The sequence below is a fragment of the Emiliania huxleyi genome (genome assembly GCF_000372725.1).
Source record: "Emiliania huxleyi CCMP1516 unplaced genomic scaffold EMIHUscaffold_286, whole genome shotgun sequence".
NCBI lineage: Eukaryota > Haptophyta > Isochrysidales > Noelaerhabdaceae > Emiliania > Emiliania huxleyi.
The window spans coordinates 35,619-52,819 of NW_005199885.1; the positions used below are offsets into that span (position 1 = coordinate 35,619).

At 67.4% G+C, this 17,201-nt stretch overlaps 1 protein-coding gene across 1 annotated transcript; it reads right to left on the reverse strand.

Annotated features, from left to right (window-relative positions):
* Positions 1–6,204: 6,204 nt before the first annotated feature.
* Positions 6,205–9,032, reverse strand: EMIHUDRAFT_239296 (hypothetical protein; the record flags this gene model as incomplete). The annotated part of the gene is made up of 4 exons (XM_005776037.1): positions 6,205–6,570; positions 7,004–7,159; positions 8,332–8,424; positions 8,550–9,032. The coding sequence occupies 4 exons, from the start codon at positions 9,030–9,032 to the stop codon at positions 6,205–6,207; spliced, it is 1,098 nt and encodes a 365-aa protein (XP_005776094.1).
* Positions 9,033–17,201: the final 8,169 nt, after the last annotated feature.

Consider the following 17,201-nt stretch of genomic DNA (forward strand, 5'->3'; position numbering starts at 1 on the left):
CGCAGGACGCTCTTCGTCCACCTCGGCCAGACGGGCCGCCGCCCCAGAGAGAAGGGGCCGCCGGCCAGCCGCCCGGAGAGAGGAGGAAACCCTTTGGGGGGGGCGAGCGTAGGCGCGGTCGCGCGCTGGCCGACCGCCCCAGCGCTCCCGGCGCCGCCCCTCGAGGCGATGGACCCGGCCGTCGCGCCGAGCGCCGCGCTCGGACACCGGCTGCTGGGCCGCGGGGCGGTGCGCCGGCTCGCGGGGCAGCTGGAGGCGCTGCTCTCGTCGGCAGCGCCCGCACCGCAACTGCCCTCGCTGGACGAGCGCGCGCCTCCTCACGCCTCCTCGCGACGGAGAGCAGGCGCCGCACCGCGCGCTCCACACCTACCGCCAGCACGATTTGCTCCTCCTCGACAACCTGGCGCCGCGGCCGGCCTGCGCGTGCTCCACCACACACCACGCTGCGAGGCAGGCACTCGCTCGACCCGCCGCCCGAGTCTGGGCTCGCGCCCTTCGCGTACATCTGGGGCGCGTGCCCCGCCGGCTTGGGCGCGCGCGGCGGCGTGCGGCAGGCCTCGGACCACACGCTTCCGATGGAGCACGACGGCGCGGATGCGGAACTGAGGGGCGCCCATGCGGAACTGAGGCGGCGCGAGGTCCACCACCCACGGCCTCTCGAGACCCACACCCTTTCCCGCCCGACCGCCACGCCACGCTGTACTTCTGTCGCCGCCCTGCCGCCACGCCACGCTGCCGCTCCAGCGGAGTGGAGCTCATGTCCCGGATAGCGCGCGCGTGCGCGGCCTCCGCCAGTGCCAGCGGCACCATCGCACACCTCCGCCGCCATCCCACCGCCACCACCGCCGTCCCGCTTCCTCCTCCATCGCCGCCGCCTCCGGCTTGCGAGCCCGCCGCCGCCGCCGTGGCCGCCGCCGCCCAGCCCGCCGCCGCCCTCGCCGCCGCCACCCTCGCCGCCGCCTCCGAGCCCGCCGCCGCGTCGCGGCTTCGCGCGCCGGCGCCTTGGGCGCGCGACGTGGGACGCGCGGCCTGCGGCGAGAGGCGGGGGAGGACGACGCCCACCGAAGCACTCCCCGTCCGTCGTCCCACACCTCCCTCTCAAGCGCAATCGCCTGAAGGCGGCCGACGAGGAGCGGAAGCGCGTGATCGACGCGGCTGAGGTGGCGATGCTCGAGGCCGCGAGCCTTAATGGGCTTGGGCGGCCCTGACTGAGATGTGAGTGAGGTTTGAAAACGCTGACAATTTTTGTAGAAGTTTGCCAGTCTCTAGAGGGGTTTTTCTTCTTTCTGGCGGCATGAGCGGCGCCCTCCTCCCAACCCGCTGCCTCGCCGACCTGGCTCGTGGCGACCTGGCCTCGCTGCGCGGCTTCCTCTCCGGGCAGGGGACGCGCGGCATGTCGCTCGCGGCCCAGCTCGACGCGCGGCACGACACCGAGAAGCAGGACACGCTGCTGACCTGGGCCGCTCGTCACGGGCAGGCCGAGGCGGTGCGGCTGCTGCTCGAGGGCGGCGCGAGCGTCGGGGCGACGACTGGCGGCGGCGCTTCCGCGCTGTATATCGCGTGCCAGCAGGGGCAGATTGAGTGCGTGCGGCTGCTCGTCGAGGCTGGCGCGGCGACCGACCAAGCCCATCGGAACGGCGCCACGCCGCTGCTTGTCGCGTGCCAGAAGGGCCACGTCGAGATCGCCCGGCTGCTCCTCGAGGCTGGCGCGGCGGTGGCTCATGCAGACGCTGAAGGCCTCACGCCGCTATACGTCGCGTGCTACATGGGCCACTTCGAGATCGCGCGGCTGCTGCGCGACACTGGCGCTGACATCAACCAGGCCGAGGAGAGCGGCTGCACGCCGCTGTTCGTTGCGTGCCAGGAGGGCCAGCTCGAGTGCGTTCGGCTGCTTCTCGAGGCCGGCGCGGCGGTCGGCCAAGCCAAGCAGAGCGGCGCCACGCCGCTGTTCATGGCGTGCCAGAACGGCCACCTCGAGGTCGCCCGGCTGCTCCTCGAGGCTGGCGGGGCGGTCAACCAAGCCAAGGAGGACGGCGCCACGCCGCTGTACATCGCGTGCGAGAGAGGCCAGCTTGAGTGCGTGCAGCTGCTTCTCGAGGCTGGCGCGGCGGTCAACGAAGCGGACGAGGACGGCGCCACGCCGCTGTTCATCGCGAGCCTAAACGGCCACCTCGAGTGCGTCCGGCTGCTTCTCGAGGCCAGCGCGGCGATCCGCGGCTGGACGCCGCTCGCGCACCTTGAGACCCTCACCGCCGCCCGCACCACCTCCCTCCTCCGCGGCGGCGCAAGCCTGCACGAGGGCGAGCCGACGCCGCTGCAGCGCGCCGCGGGCGGCGAGGGCGAGGCGGCGGCGCTGGTCCGGCGGGCGGCGGCGCCGTGGTCGCCGGCAAGCCACTCGCTCTTCCCCGCGGCGGCCCGCGCGCGGGCGGCGCTCCTCGTTCTCTCGCTCTACGAGATCCACGAGCGGTACCACCTCGACTCGGCAGGAACCACGAACGGCATCGCGGCGCTCGACTTTGGCCACTGCGTCTTGGGCTTCGCCATCGCTCGCGAGACGGAGTAGGGCAGCTGCGGTGAGTGGTTATGTAGCCTCTCTGTACATGCACTTTCTCATCCGTCACCCCGCCCCCTTCCCCTTCCGGAGGCGGAGCCCACCCACCAAGCACCATGGCCTCTCGCGCCCACCCGGACCACGACGTCTAGTAGCAAGCTGGCCGTTCGGAAAAAAGGTTGTTTTTAAAAGGAGTTTACGATGCATGGATCTTCTATACTACTGCTGCCGATGCTGTGCTTCGCCGGCTGGCAAGATCCAAGTCCGATTTCTTTTTGGCCTGATTTTTTCTTTTCGCCCGCCTGAGTGTGTGCCTGCTCGAGACACGAGAGCCTGGAGCCTGCCTGTCCGCGTGCTGTCGGTGCCTCCCCTGTCCGCGTCTGCTCCGAAATCAGTCCTTCGCTCCCACTCTCCTCACGCGCAGCATCACCAACTCATGCCGGCCTTCGTCGTCGGCGTCGTCCAGGCGGTTTCGCCGGTCGCCGGCAAGGATAAGCTGCAGGCGCTCGAAGTGGACCCTCTACAGCTCCTGACAGTGACACGGCTGGTAAGGTAAGGTAAGGTAAACTTCTCCACACACACGAGGTGGTGGGGCAAGGGGGGGCAACCCTCGCGTCTCCACGTCTAACGACAGGAGCCCCACGGCATTTAAAGTGCAAGGCCCGGTGCGCGTGGGTGAGCGGTGTGTGTGTGTGTGTGTGTGTGTGTGTGTGTGTGTGTGTGTGTGTGTGTGTGTGTGTGTGTGTGTGTGTGTGTGTGTGTGTGTGTGTGTGTCACGTCACTGCATCCTCTGCCGGTTCCTCCCGCCGCCTCTTCTTTGTTCGTATGTTTTTCAATCCATCCTTCACGAAGCCCTCCCATGTAGCTAGCGTTCTTTGCGAATGTCTCGAGAGATGGCCAGCACGCAGCAGGGGGCGCTGCGTCTGCTCGCGGCCTGTGCGGGGGCCGCTCGTCCTCCTCGCCCTTCTTTCGTCCTCCCGTCCCTCCCCTCCACCATGGCCTCCTCGGCACTTCTTTCTCCATCCGCCTCGCCCTGACACGGCTGGATCTTGGAAAACCCTGGAGCGGGGGGGGAACGCGATATATAGGCTCGGGCGTCGGGGAGGCACGGGCTGGTTCCTCATGAGGTCGGGAAGGACACACACAACTTGCACATGCTACATGCACATGTGTGCGCGCGCTGGCCACGTCAACACCCTTGTCGACACCCCCCACCCACCCTCCCCGCTCGCTCGAGCGCCATCAAGCCGCCTGCTGCCACTCTCGAATCTGCCGGCGCAGAACGTGGATGGTGGAGAGAAAAGTGTGCTCGAGCTCCTCGCCCGTCAGCGGGCTCGTCGACTTGGTCGCGAGCCAGCGCTCGATCGCCGTCCGCTCGTAAGCATGCCCGTCCGCCGCCATCACCGGGTCAATCATCAGCTCGGTCGTGATCGGGCAGATGAAGTCGGCCGGCGGCTCCTCCTCCCTCGCAGCCGGCGCCTCTGCAGCTGCCGACGGCCCTTGCGCCTCCGCCGCCCGCCTATCCTCCTCCAGCCTCGCGCTCTCCTCGAGCGCCGCCGCCAGCTCCGCCTCCTCCGCCGCCGCCAGCGCCCCGCCCTCTTCCTCCTCTGCCGCCGCCCTGTCCTGCTCCTCCTCTCCCGCCGCCGCCCCATCCTCCTCCTCCTCTCCCACCGCCGCCTCGGCCTCTTGCGACGGCCCAGCGCCCCCGCCGCTGCCCTTCTTCTTCTTCTTGCCCTTCTTCTTGCCCTTCTTCTTCTCCTTGGCGCGCGCCTCCGCCTCCTCCTCCGCCAGCTCCTCAGCGTGCCGCGCCGCCTCGACCTCCCTCGCCGCCGCCTCCAAAGCGCGCTCGCACTCGGCGTGGCCCTTCTCCTTGGCAAGCTGCAGCGCCGTATGCCCCTCCCACAAGGTGCGCGCCGCTGCGTCTGCGCCCGCCCGCAGCAGGAAGCGCACGACGACGGGGTGGCCGTTCTCGCAACGGCGTCAAACCTTCTTCGCCGGCCTGGTTGATCGCCGCGCCAGCCTCGAGAAGCAGCTGTGCGCATTGGAGGTGGTTGCTCTCGCACGCGATGAACAGCGGCGTGGCTCCAGTCTCCTCGCCCTGGTTGATCGCCGCGCCAGCCTTCACGAGCAGCCGGGCGCACTCGAGGTGGCCGCACTCGCACGCGACGTACAGAGGCGTGGTGCCTTCTTCATCAGCTTGGTCGAACGCCGCGCTGGCCTCGAGGAGCAGCCGGACGCACTCGAGCTGGCCCTGCTGGCACGCGGCACGCCATTGCGGGCTTGGTCGACCGCCGCGCTGGTCTCGAGAAGCAGCTGGACGCACTCGACGTGGCCCTCCTGGCTCGCGGTGTACAGCGCGGTAGCGCCGTAGCCGTCAGCCGCACCCGCGCTCGCGCCGCTGTCGAGCAGCAGTCGCACCGCCTCAGCCTGCCCGTGGCGAGCGGCCCAGGTCAGCAGCGTGTCCAGCCCGTCGAGCCGCGCGTCGAGCAGGGCCGTGAGCGCCGCGCCGCGCGTCCGCCCGGAGAGGAGGGCGCGCAGCAAGGTCAGGCCGCCCGCGGCCAGGGCGGCTAGCGCTGTTGGGCCGATGGAGCCGCTCATACACGCATACGCATCCCACTCGCAGGTCGGCGTCCTCGTCGCCCTAAATGGTTGGGGATGGGGAAGTTGTGGAGGACACGAGAGAGAGAGAGAGAGAGAGAGAGAGAGAGAGAGAGAGAGAGAGAGAGAGAGAGAGAGAGAGAGAGAGAGAGAGAGAGAGAGAGAGAGAGAGAGAGAGAGAGAATTTCAGATTCAGAGTGGGGTCAAGGCAGTCATTCAGTCAATGAGTACTTGAGTCAGTCGGTCAATCAGTCGGTCAGTGGCGAGCAGAGAGAGGAAGTTCAGATGGAAGTGGAGAGGGGAGGGGATAGCGAGGCAGCGGGGAGCAGTGGGCGGAGTGGGCTTGATGGAGCGGAGTCGAGAGGCGACATGGTGGGAGGAGGGAGCTATGCTGAGGAGGACGACGAGCTTATGCTGGAGTACATGGGGAACGAGGGCGTGGGCGACGAGGAGATCGACAGGTTCATGGGGTGGACGACGGTGGACTTGCGAGGGGAGCGTTTCAGTGGGCCAAGGCCGAGTGACGTTAATCAGGCTAAACGAAGCAGGGGTCGACGAGGAGGAGCAACTGGAGTGAGGCGAGCAGCGATGCAAGCTACGAGGAAGGGGAACGACTAGAACGTGTTCGTGATGAGACTGTGACCAGTCGACCGTCGTGCGACTGGCTGTCTAAGCCTGGCGCCGACCCGGTGTTTTGCACACCCACCTTCTGTTCAGTCGAGCAATCTCCCCAAGCGCCTCGAGAGATTGTGATTTCGCCTGTGCGTGTGCGGCGTGGGGCTATCGGGCAGACGTCTGCCACGCTGCACGCCCGGACGCCGCGCAGCGGACGGTACTACGCTCTATCTTGCACGGCCTTGCATTCTGACCTATGTTCCGCTTTTTTAACGTACCCCCATCCCACAGTAGAGGTGTCCGTTTTTATTTAATTATTCAATTCTGACGCACCCCCTCCGTCAACCTCTCAGCTCTCGCTGCGCTCTATCCTCTTCACCCTTTTCTGGACCCTTTACTACGGCTTTGTGGTCTCCGCTCTCTCTCCAGACAGTCGTACGTCAGGCGGATGCACTAAGCGCCTCCTCCAACCCGTCGAGCTCGATGCGCTCGAACTCGACGCCGCCGAGGCGCTGGGCCCACGACGTGAGCTGCTGGTGCGAGTTACCCGGGCAGAGAGTCACGACGGTGCCGCTCAAGACAGGCTGCCTGCCGGTGCGCCCCGCGAGGTGCAGGTACGTGGCGGGCGAGTCCGGCAAGCCGAGGATGTAGACGGTCTCGACGCCGTCGAAGTGGAGGCCGCGCGCCATGTCCTCGAATGTGACCACCAGAGGCGCCTCCGCCGGCTGGCCCGCATCCGCCGCCGGCTCGTCGACGGCATGGAGCCCGGCCGAAGTGCGGAAGGAGGCCGCGAGCTCCCGTTGCCGCTGCCGCAAGCGGTCGCTCGATGAGTCTCCTCGCCCGCCGACGCCGTGCTCCTCCTGCTCGTCGTCGTCGTCGCCGTCGTACTCCCCCGCGTACTCCTCCCCCGCGTACTCCGCCCCCTCCTCGACCCCCGCCTCGACCCCCGCCTCGGCCACAGCCCCGTCGCCGCGCAGCACGACTCCGTTTCCCTCCGCCCTGAGCCACCACTCGTTGCCGCCGCCGCCGCCGCCTCCACCGAGCGCGGCGGCGGCGGGCGGCGACGCGGATGGGCTGCGGTCGTGCTCCAGCCCGATTGCCTCGTGGAGCGCCACCGCCGGCAACCCGAGCTCCTTGAGCTGCTTCGAGGCTCGCCGCACCTATTGACACGCCGCAGCGCGAGGCGTGCGTCCAGAGAGGGCAAGACCGTGGGTTGGGCCGCCGCAGCCGAGGGGGCACCGTGAGGCCGGAGGAGCGGCACAAGAACACGAGCGCCGACGCCGGCCGCTGCTCGCGCAGCGCGCACTGCAGCGCCCTGAGCAGAGGGTGCGTGCGCGCCTCGCGCAGCGCGGCCGCCTCTGCCGCCGCGCGTGCCAGCTTGGCCTTCCGCTTCTCCTTGAGGGTGCCGCGCCCCTCTCCGCGGCGCCCGCGGGCGGCCAGCGGCGCGGCGGCGCGGCCCGCCTTACCGGCGGCGGCCCGCTCGTGGGCGACAGTGCCCACGTGGGCGAAGCGGGCGGTGCGGAGCGGCAGCCGGACGTAGCTGTGCCGGATCGAGGCGGGGGGGGGCACGGCGCGCGGCACGGCGGAGAGGTCGGAGGAGGAGAGCTGGGCGGGCCGCACCACGGCGGGCGGGTTGCCGTACCACCGCCCGAGCGGGTCTGCGCGCAGCACCCGGCCAAGCTTGTTGCGCGACGCGCGCGAGAGAGTGGCGGACGCAGCGACGACCTGCAAGGACGCGTCGCGGGCGTGTCGCGGGGGTGTGGGACGTGTCGCGGGCGCGTCGCGGGCGTGTCGCGGGCGCGTCGCGGGCGCGTCGCGGGCGTCGCGGGCGCGTCGCGGGCGTGTCGCAGGAGTGTCATCTGGAGTCTCTTGTGGAGGGTGTCGTGAGCATCCCCCGCCAGCATGCCGGCAAGCGAGCGGTGGGTGTGCGGGGGTGTGCCGTGGGGACGGGGTGAGATGAGAGGGCGCGGCGGGGGCAAAGGGCGGGCGCGCATGGTCAGGCAGGCGCAGTGCTGCGCAGGCGCGTTTGGTGGTTGGCGGTCGGCGGTGAGTGAGAGGCAAGTCGTGAGTGGTGGGGTGGTGGGTGCAGCGGCTCGACTTTGTCGGCGGCAGCCGTGTGGCGTTGGCGTGGTTCCCGGGGACATGCACATGCACATGACAACATGACATGTACATGTAGCATGCGCATGCACATGTGCATGTGCATGTGCATGTGCATGTGCATGTGCATGTGCATGTGCATGTGGTGGACGTGTCGCGGGCGTGTCGCGGGCGTGTCGCGGGCGTGTCGCGGGCGGCGCACGAGTCGCATCGGCCGCCCGCGAGAGCAGCTCGCCGCACGAGGTGACATCTCGGCAGTATCTCGGCAGCCTCTCGGCAGCCTCTCGGCGGCCTCTCGGCGGAATCTCGGCGGAATCTCGGGCGGAGCAGGGGATGTAGGCCTGCAGCTCCCTCGAGCCGCAGCGCTCAATGGCTCGGCGGAGCAGCGCCTCGGCGGGCGGGGGCGCGGCGTCGCGGTTCGCGGCGCGGCGCTGCCGCTCGGCGCGAGGCCCGCGGAACGTCTCAACAGGGAGGAGGCAGTCGATCTCGTCGAGCACGACCAGGCGGAGGTCGCAGAGCGCTTGATCGAGGGACGAGGCGACGGCGCCGGACGCGGCGAGCTGCGGAGGGGGCGGGGGGAAGGCGCGTGGGGACGGCGAGGGGTACGCCGGGTGCGCGCGACGTTGCCGCGTCTCTCTGCTCCCGGCGCCTGTTCGGCCATCGCCTCGGAGGTGCACGCCAGCACCGACGCGGCCATCACCTCGCGCGGCGCGGGCGCAGAGCCAACCGAGAGGATGGCGACCGTCTCGCCGGCGGGGAGCAGCGGAGACGCCTCGGCGGCCAGCTGGACCGCGAGCTCGCGCGTCGGCGCGATGAGCAGCAGCTTCGAGCGCGGCGAGATGTGGCGCAGCGCCGGCAGCAGAAACGCGAGCGATTTCCCCGAGCCCGTCTCGGCGTGCAGCAGCAGCGACTCGCCCGCGTCGACGCGGGCGAGAGCCGCCGCCTGGATGGGCGTCGGCGTGTCGATCCCGCGCGCCGAGAGCGACTCGGCGGCGGCAGCTGGGAGCGACGGGAGCAGGGCCCGGAAGCCTCCGCCGCCGTCGGGCGCGCCAGCAGCCGTCGCGGCGGCAGAGCAGCGACTACCATGCCCCACTGCTACTGAGGGCCGGGCAGTGCGGTGGGGCGCGAGGTGGGCGACGCAGGCCAGTCCAAATGCCAGGAGAGCCATTGGACCTGGCGAGTGCCTGCTGAGTATTCACAGCACAAGCCCTCGCCGGGGGGGCTCGAGCATGCGCAGCGAAAACGGATCCCCCCCTGTGAAAAAGTGGGCGTGGTCTGTACTCGCCAGGCCATTGACGATGGGCTGCCACACGCGAGAAAAGAATTTTACAAGCAAAAGAATTAACCCTTTTACGTCCACATTTCGAGTGAGTGAAAACCAACTCCTGAGCACGGCGCCGCAGGCGCTTGTTGATAGGTCCAGGTGATAGCCCTGGATGGGCAATGCATTCGCCTACCTGGGCCTCAGATCGCCCGACCGCGTCCCGGTGCTCTGCGTTCGGATTTGCGACGCCGCCGCACCGCGCCGCGAGTCCCCTCTCCACTCATGTAACGCCCATCCAAACCGTTCACCATGTGCTTGTTGACTTCTGCATCCCGAATCGCATCCACCCTTGGTCCGCCCACAAAACATCGCCACCCAAAAGGCCCCATCTGAAGTAAGGTGTCAGCGCTCCGCAGCGATCGCGCCTTCTTTTCCTGCACCTTTGCCCTCTCCCTCTTAGCTGACGTCTCCATTCGCGCCTCCTCCCCTCTCGGCACCATCTGTCGCACTGCCCCTTCCACCAAGCGAGCCCCTTGTCCCCGACGATACAAATCGTCTTCGTTCGCACGTACACGATGACTCCCTGTCTCCCTGCGCCGCTTCTCCTCCCCCTGTTGCGCCACCTCCTCCAGCCTCTCCTCGTACACCAGCAGTTCCTCGTTGATATTTCCCCATAGATTTCTCAGCGCCTCCACTACAATCATCTCCATCATCCTTCGGTTGCTCCCACCTGCCTCCTCGCGCTGCGCACTCATCCATGGCGCAGAGTCGAAGTGCCCAGCGTCCTCTCCTTTCCCCTCTCCTCCCTCCTCTCCTTCCTCGGCTGATCGCACCATCCCCACCACCTCCGTTCCTCCCCCTATCGTCGATGCATCATCACCACCCTCCTCCTCGGATAAGCCCTCTCTCCTCCTCTCTGTATGTACCTCGCTCCCCGCCGCGCCCACCCTCTCGAGCGTCCAGTGAACTCGTCCTCGTTCTCGACCAAACTTTTCAGCATCCGCCCTCCTCTGTCTGAAGTTTTGCTGCAAGGCACTCGATCCTGGATGGAGCATGCACCCCAACAGCAGAGTTGAAGGTAGGTAGGTAGGTAGTAAGGTGAAGAACAGCCAGGCTCGGACTGGACACCAACGCGGTATGGGTGGACGCTGGACAGTTGAAAAGAAAAGAAAGAAAGAAAACAGAGACATCCAGAGGATCTAAGCCACGGCGCCTGGTTGACTACCTCCAGAGGTTGGTTCAGACTCTAGTTCAGACTCAGGTTTCTGCCCCTCGCCTACCTCGCGCCCCGCGCGACGCGGCGCGTGTTGGCCTTTCGCGAGCGTGCCCGGCCGCTTCGCCCCACACCCCATGCGCTGCAGCGCGCTCGTGCCTGTTCCCCCTTGCTGCGAACGCTCCGCGCGCGGCTCGCTCCGAGCTCGAGCGACACGAATGTGGTGCACACCCGGATCGCGGGCAGAGCGACGGCCCAGCGCGCAGCCGCGAATCGCCTCCATGCCTACTGCGCTCCCGCGACGCCCGAAGCGAGCCCACGCCATGCTCATCCCATTTTACGATGCTGACGCTCGTCCGCCGTCGCTGCCTGCTCGTAGGTCCAAAACCAGGCGAGGGGCGCCGCCGCGGCTTCTCGCGGGCTGGGCTCTCAAGCTGCTCACGCTGCGAGTAGGTGCGGCCCTCTTGTCTCCATGCCGGTCACCGAAGACGATCCGGCGCCGCTGCCGTCGATCAAGGAGTTTCCCGCGGAGGAGCCCGCTCCGGCGGTGGGCGCCTCGCACGCTGCGGTGCACACGCGGAGCTCAACTACAGACGCACCCACCGCTTGCGCGCGCGTAGGGCATCGCCGACTGGACCACCCCGTCGAACCCGCGCCGCAAGAACGGGCGCAAGGGCGCGTCCGCCCCGATCGTCCGCACCAAGAGCATCCCGGTCGGCGGCGGCAACGGGTTCGGATGCCTGCTCGGAACGGACGGCAACGAGGGCATCCTCGGTGGCACCGGCAAGGCGACCGGCGGCTCCACGCCGTCGACAACAGACTCGGTGCTCGTCGCCTGCGTATGCGGCCTCCTCCCCCGCTCGCCGCTCAACCGCCAGTCTCGCGCCCTCCTGTTCAGGGTGCGACGGTCGACGTCGAGACGACCACGATTGCCACGCCCGAGGGCTCTGCCGCCGGCCGGTTCTTGTGGCCAAAGTCCTACAACTTGCTCCGCCTCTTTGGCATCCTTGCACTGTTCTGCCTCGGAGCCGGGTTTGCGCACTCCTCGTGCTCTGCCACTTCCGCGCTTCTCTCCTCGCAGCGGTACGACTCCCCGTGGCCGACATCGCCTCCCGCAACGTTCGCAAAGTCATTCACGCCGGCCGAACTCGATGACGAGGCATACGCGCTTAGAATAGACACTCACACACCGATTCACACCCTGACGTTGGCATATTCAACTGTAGGCCTACGCGTTGAACTCAATACCGATCCCACAAGAGACCTCCGACCTCGAGACCGCAGCAGTTTCGGACGCCGCTAAGCCACGCATGGCCGTCTGCGTGCTCGGGGCGTGGCGGAGTCTCGACCGGTCCGCGAGCTCCATACGGCAGTACATGCTCGATCCACTCGACGCTGATGCTTATGCGGTGATCGAGGCCCAGGCAGAGCACCACACGGAGGCAAGGTGCGAGCTCTTGCTGGGCCCCCGGGCGAGCGGCCGATGTCGGGTGGGGAAACCCACGAGCTCCCTCTACCGCGAGGCAACTCGCCGATCGCTCGAAAGTGCACGTGGCTGTCTGGGAAAGGGGCTTCCAGGAGCGACAAGGAGCCAAGCCACGGTTTGGCTACAGCAGGACGCGTGCCTGGCAATGATACAGGGAGCCCAAACTGATTACGCCACCTTTGCGTACACACGGACAGACCAACAGATCTTTCATCCTTTGCCACCTGCAATGATGAGGAGCTTCGGACCAGATGAGGTGATCGTGCCCGATGGCGATCGCTGGGGCGGTGGGCTCACAGACAATATGCTCATCGGCGGAGGCCGTGGATTCAGAGTGGCCAGCTCGCTCTGGCGCCAGGCTCTCTCCGATGGTTCCACCGCATGTGCTACCGGGTGGGTTCCAGAGCGATTCCTGCTCCTATGGCTACAAGCCAACAATGTCAGCTACGCGGCGGCTCCAGTCGCGTATTGCAAGGTCGACGCCTCTACTGGCGCATGCCGCTACCCGGGCCAGTTGGCTGCTAGCATGCGTCTTGTGCCTGGGCTAGTCGCGCGGCAGCCATCGCTCGCGAGCCTCGTATGCGCCTGGACACCGTGCGAGTGTAGCGATGCGCCATGCACGCCTCAGCGTGCGCCCGCTGAGTACCATCCCGGCCAAACGCGCGAGGACTGGGACGCCGATCCCTACTTCTGCAATCTGCGCCGTGCTGCCTGCCAGAAATGGCCACGGCTGAATGAGCTGTGCTGCCTTGCCGATGGCTCGGTGCGGCTGGGCGGTCAGGTCATCGGCGCGACACGGCGCTGCGCGCGAGCCGCCCCGCCGGCAGACGACGGCACGTGTGTGGCTTGCCCCGAGGCGGTGCGCCTAGCCTCCATTCGCGCCGGCCGCATCGACAAGAGCCAGCTCGAGCTGGTGGTCGTGCGCGGCGCTCGCGAGGACCTGAGCTGGAGCGAGGCATACGCTGCAGTCCGCACCGTCTACTGCCACGGCGCTTGCGACACGCCGGGCGCCATCGAGCTGCCCAACGTGGGGCTCGAGGCGCACGCGTACCTGTATCACCTCGTCTCGCGCTATGACAGCCTGGCGGACCGCACGGTATTCATGCACGGCCGCGAGCCAACGTGCGGCTTCTTTGGGGAACCTCTGCAGGGCGGCCACTTGCTCCTCAACGTCTCAGTCGCCGACTACATGGATCCCGAGCTGGGCGAAACCTTCATGCCCGTGACTATGCTGATGGGAGGCGGACTCCAGGGCGCCTCTCTTCGCAGCGCGTTCGCCGCTACACCCGACGCGGCGAATGCGAGGGTCCCTCGCCCGCCCTCGCGGCTGCCTCTTGGACGCGACGGCGACCACTGGCTGCCGTGGGAGGCCAACGACTTCCAGCAGTTCATTCGCGGCGTCGCTTCGCGCAAGGGCACGGTCCCGATGCTCCAGTTTGACCAGTTTTTCGACTCGCTCTTTGGCCGCCCGCCGCCGCGCGTCCTGCAGGTCGCGCAAGGGGCGCAGTTTGCCGCGGACCGCACGGCGTTGCGTCGCGTGCCGCTCCCTGCGCTGCGCAGCCTGCTCGAGCTGGTCGAGGCTGGTCACGCGGAGCTGCCGTACTACATGGAGGCGGTCTGGTTTCACCTCCTTCATCCCGACACGCTCGACGCGCCGATCGATGGAATGCCTTCCAACGGCGGCGCGCCCTTGCCGTTCCTCCACCATCTGGGCGACGCCGCACGACGCCGGCTCGACAACTCCGGGTGGAGAGGCAAACGGGCTGGAAAGCAGCGCCGAGCGGCAGGCTGCGAGCTGAACGGCTCGCACGGGCGCGTGGTCGGCTTGCACGCACTTGCGCCTGTATGGGATGAATGTGGCAACGAGCCCGACTTGTTTGACCTCGTGGTGACTCACTGCCTGGAGGAGGCCTCATGGATAGACAAGGTGGCGCAACACAAGTATGACCGCGTGGTGGTCTACTGTAAGTGCGGAGTGCCACCCTCCTTGAAGGCTGCCAACGTGGATGTGAGGCCCGTCCCCAACGTGGGGCAGGAGGTGAATGGCATGCTGCGCTACATCATAGAGAGGTATGACGATCTGCCGCGCCACGTGCGCTTCACGTCTGCGGGGCGCAACGGAATGGAGGGCGAGAACGCGCGCGTGCACGACAGCCGCGAGAAGCTTGTGTGCAAGACGTGCGACAAGGAGAGCCTGTGGGACCGCTGGATGGGCGCCAATCTCAAAGGTGGCACGATCGAGGACTTTAGCATCTCCCGCTGGAAGCCTCGCATGTATGAGGGCAAGGCCTTGCCCTTCGTGCGCAGTGGCCACGTGAATCTGGGGGCATGGGTGGACGCGGAGGCGGCACTGGCACCGCTCAAGAGGATCAAGGAGCACGTGTGGGCATCGGGCTGCAACGTGCACTATGGCGAGCAGCTACAGGTGACACGCGAGCAGATCCGTAACGCCCCCGTGGAGATCTACAGGGGATTGCTCAACCAGTCAAGGTACGCCAATGATGAGGTCTCGCACTACATCGAACGTTTGTGGGGGCCTCTGATGTGCGCGCAGCATCCTAGTGGGAGTGAACGCGGCGGCGCCGGGCGTGGTGGACGCAGCAGCCTGGCTTAGGCCAGAGATAATATCTCTAGGATCGTAAACTTACTGATTCCTTTTTTTATCGGCGGCGCCTCAGGCCTGTTGCAGCCGCAGGTGGCACAAAATCCGACAACAGAGAATTTGGGCGCTGGTTTTCAGGCACCGAAGATCTATCTATCTATGCCATTTTTGAGCCGGTCTCGATCGTGCTGCACCCGCCCAGGCACCTCTAGCGGGCGCAGCACCAGCGAAACCGAGCCTCGTCTCCTCGCCTCGAGCGTCAGAGCGCGCCCCAATTCCGAGGGTGTGCCACCTGCGGCTGCAACAGACCCTCACTCAAGTCCGTCAGACTCAGTCAACGCGGTGACGCTCGGCCGGCTTAGCATCAACTCGGACGGCGAAAACTACGCGTGGGCGGAGGTGCGTCGTGTCGCGCTGGCAGGGCTGGCGTGATGCGCCGAGCCGGCCCTGACGGTGCCCGCACCGCCGGTAGGGGCCAGGAGTCGGCGCGTGGGTTGCGTGCTGCTCGCCGCCGCACGGCGACACCATGGCGACACCTCGGACCACGCACGCACGCGGCGCAGCCAGTCCGACGCTTGGGCGACGCGCCGAGCTGGCGTGCTGCGACGCTCTCACGCGTGCGTCGTCTGGCAATGGCACGCCCCCCCTCGCCACACCAGAGACGAGCGTGCAAGCTCGCCCGCCTGATGCGAAGGACGGGGGCGGGCTCTCCCCACCACTAGCCTGCCACTGACCAGCAACGAGGGTCCTCCCTCAGAGGGCCGTCGTGGGCGGAGGTGCGTCGTGTCGCGCTGGCAGGGCTGGCGTGCCGCGCCGAGCCGGCCCTGACGGTGCCCGCACCGCCGGTAGGGGCCAGGAGTCGGCGCGTGGGTCGCGTGCTGCTCGCCGCCGCACGGCGACACCATGGCGACACCTCGGACCACGCACGCACGCGGCGCAGCCAGTCCGACGCTTGGGCGACGCGCCGAGCTGGCGTGCTGCGACGCTCTCACGCGTGCGTCGTCTGGCAATGGCACGCCCCCCCTCGCCACACCAGAGACGAGCGTGCAAGCTCGCCCGCCTGATGCGAAGGACGGCGGCGGGCTCTCCGGGTGCACCCGAGCCCACCCGAGAGGTGTCCCCAAGAGTTTGGGGGCGTTTTGCTAAAAATCGAGCAAAATCAGTCCCCGTCCAGCGCGTTGCATTCATAGCCCTCGCTCATCGCCACTTGCGCACGGCTATTCGTGAGCGTGACGCAGCGCATATGCCACTCCCGGCTTCGGCGAAGTGAAGGGCGTCAGGGCTGTCAGCCAGGTGGGACCATGAGGGGGGGAGGGCGGGGTCCTGTGGGGGTGAAATGTTGCGCGGCGAATTCGAGCCTACCCCCTCGCCGCGCCGATCCTCGCGCGGAGGGTAAAACCCTGTGGGACAAAACCCCACCGCGGTCGGCAGTCTTCAGAGTGGACCCCCCCCTCCCCAGCCTCCCCTGTTCGTCTTTCGCACCCCCCCCCCCTCCCCATCGGTGACTCGCGAAGGACACGGACACTCGGGGTGGGAGGGGAGGGGTCCCCCAGAGAGGGGGCTTTGGGGCCTTGTTGAGTCAATCTCCCCCCCAGAGGGGCCTCGCGTTGGGTCGATCTCGGGTCGATCTCGGGTCAATCTCGGGTCGATCTCGGGTCGATCTCGGGTCGATCTCGGGTCGATCTCGGGTCGATCTCGGGGCTGGCCTCCTGGAGCAACGCGCTGTCGCTCGCAATGACGCGATACGCGCGCTTTTTTAGCTCCATTTTACACCGATCGTTCGCGCCCAGACCACTCCCATCCATCGAGGGCACATGAGTAGCCTACGATTGACCCATCTCCGGCCGTCTCTATGCACTCGCAGGTGCGTTTGGTCCTCGGCGCGCCCGCTCTCGCTGCCTCGAGCTGCAGAGATGCCTGCAAAGAAGACCGGGCGCGGAGCGAATCTGAGCCTACTCAACAAGGAGCACCCGAAGGACAAAAAGGGCGACGACGACATCGGCGACCTCGAATCCGTCGACAAGCCGGACGACTCGTCGAGCTCGGGCGAGTCCACCAGCGGCGAGGCGCTGCCACTGGTGCAGTCAACCCTCCCCTTCTCTGGTGCGAGCAGCGCACGGAAGAAGGGGAAGAACAAGCGGCCTCGGGCCGCGGAGGGCCCTAGCCAACGGACGCTCGCCGATTTCATGCCCCGCCGGCCGCCTTCTCTCTCAGATGGCGCCACCTCTCAGCCTCCCGCCGACGCTCCCGCCGACGCTCCCACCTCCTCTCCCGCCGCCCCGACGGAGGAGATGGCGCCAGCGCTGCCCGAGCCCGAGCAGCTGCCGCCGCCTGAGCTAGCCGCGGAGCCACCGGCCAAGCCAAAGCGCGGCCGCCCACCGGGCAGCAAAAGGCCGGCTCAAGCCAGTGCGTCCAACCCGAGCCACTGCGGCCGTGCGTCGAGCTCTATCGGCGGCAACACGAGCGAGGTTTGGTGCTCTCAGGAGCGCTATGCCAACGCGTGGTCGGCAGGGGCCGGCGGGGCAGGTCCGCGGCGAGCGCTTCGCCTGCGGCGCGCGTCTCTGGCCACCAGGGAGGGTCTGGAGGACGATTTTGGGGTCGATTTTTGGGAAGTGATGCCAATCGAGAGATCTCGCCGAGCCCTTTTCGGTGGTGTGCTTGCGAGCTTTTTTTTCGCACGGGAAGCATTTTTCGTACTCGCAAACGTGAATTAGTCGACTACTCGCTTAGTGTGGGTAAACCATAAACGTAGGTTTGAATCCACGGGGCTCT